Below are 2,009 nucleotides of genomic sequence, written 5' to 3'. Positions count from 1 at the left end.
GAGTCTTTTAATGAAAGATAAAAAATTTAAATTACTTTTCTAAGGATCTTCACACTTTTAATATATTATAGATATAGATATAAATTATAAATTATAAATTATAAATATAGATATAGATATAGATTATAGATTATAAATTATAGATATTGATTGGTAAAATATATAGGAAAAGATAAACTATTAATTCGTTTTTACATTAGACATGTATTATTGGACAAACATTATTGAATAGAGTGAGTATAAATTTACAGTATCACCTTCCAATATATTTTACTCGCACGAGTCACGAGACTGATGCAAAAACACTAAGGAATGAAGTCAATTGTAAACTGTTGAGCCGCGGAAGTAGCAACCGCAAAAAGTGTAATTGGCAGTAAAGTGAACTAAGCTGGGCAGCTAGCTCCAGTTAATGAAACATGACAACGCGTTTTACTTAATGTCATTTTTCAGCACCTTCCTAACATCCTCCCTCTATTCTGTTACTATATATATTCCCATTCTCTTCTCTTAAATTCCATCCAAACAAGTAAACCACTCTAAACTGCCATCATAGTTTCAATTTCTCACTATAATCTTCCCCCTCAAAAAAAATGTCTTCTTCAAATAGTTGGAAATCGACTCATTTCATTTTATCACTTTGTGTATTGATTTCTTTTATCGATGCATGTTTTGCTTCGAGAAAACTCACTGCTTTAGTCCAAGACCCACAGATGCAGCTCTTAAAGTACCACAAAGGTGCACTTCTTTCTGGCAAAAATAATGTTAATCTGATTTGGTATGGTAAATTCAAGCCATCCCAAAGAGCTATTGTATCCGATTTCATCACCTCCCTTTCTACTTCGACTCCGTCTAATGCCCATCCTTCTGTTGCCAATGGTGGAAGACCACTGAAAAATACTACCATCTTGCCAACTCTAAGAACACCCTTTCCCTCTCTTTGGGCAAACAAGTGCTCCTAGAAAATTATTCCCTAGGAAAATCATTGACTCAGAAGCAAATCGTTCAATTGGCATCAAAGGGTGAACAAAGAAATGCTATTAACGTTGTATTGACAGCTTCCGATGTTGCTGTTGATGGGTTCTGCGTCAATCGTTGTGGAACTCATGGGTCGTCTAAAGGTGCTGTTATTAAGGGCAAGACTTACAAATTTGCTTATATTTGGGTTGGTAACTCAGAGACCCTATGTCCTGGCTACTGCGCCTGGCCATTCCACCAGCCCATCTACGGACCACAGAGCGCACCACTGGGTGCGCCAAACAATGATGTGGGTGTTGATGGTATGGTGATCAATTTGGCTAGCTTATTAGCTGGAACTGCCACGAACCCATTTGGAAATGGGTACTACCAGGGCGAAGCAGACGCGCCATTGGAGGCTGCATCTGCTTGCCCCGGTGTCTATGCCAAGGGCGCTTTCCCCGGCTACGCCGGAGATTTATTGGTGGACAAGACTACAGGTGCAAGCTACAATGCACACGGTACCAACGGAAGAAAGTACTTGGTTCCAGCTTTATATGATCCTTCAACATCTTCATGCTCCACTTTGGTCTAGAGAGAACCATTATTTACAAAATAGGATACAATATATATAGTTGAGCATAGAGTTGTAAGATCAATTTGTTGATTCATTCATTTGTTTAAGATATGATAAATTGATAATATACGAGAAAATTATTTTGCTATGTCTATATTACCTTCTAATTTCATTTTCCTTGTTCACTTGATTTAGGAATTCTTTACTCTTCAAACAAAGACGTACAATTAATGCAACTCAACATTATTTGGGTAATTCAGATAATTAGCGATGTTCAGTTAGGCTTTATTAGATTAAATGTTTTATTCTAGGATTTGGAAGAATATATGTCGCAAGGCATAAACATGGACAAGCCAATAATTTTGTGGGCTCTTTTTCAACAGGGCAGATGCAGAACTAAATCTTCCAAGTGACTTAACAAACTATATGGATCAACACAAATAGCACATAAGACGAGGTTAAATAGACTAGAGATCAT

At 36.9% G+C, this 2,009-nt stretch overlaps 1 protein-coding gene across 1 annotated transcript; it reads left to right on the top strand.

Moving 5' to 3' along the window:
* Window positions 1–500: 500 nt before the first annotated feature.
* On the top strand, window positions 501–1,685 carry LOC107867466 (protein PHOSPHATE-INDUCED 1). Its single transcript, XM_016713720.2, is given in 2 exon segments — window positions 501–870; window positions 873–1,685. Coding segments are annotated over 2 exon segments (957 nt in total). The 5' UTR covers window positions 501–590; the 3' UTR covers window positions 1,550–1,685.
* Window positions 1,686–2,009: the final 324 nt, after the last annotated feature.

This window comes from Capsicum annuum, chromosome 4 (genome assembly GCF_002878395.1).
Source record: "Capsicum annuum cultivar UCD-10X-F1 chromosome 4, UCD10Xv1.1, whole genome shotgun sequence".
In the NCBI taxonomy this organism is placed as follows: Eukaryota; Viridiplantae; Streptophyta; class Magnoliopsida; order Solanales; family Solanaceae; genus Capsicum; species Capsicum annuum.
The sequence above is the reverse complement of the archived record's forward strand: the minus strand, read 5'-3'. Positions and strand labels throughout refer to the sequence as shown.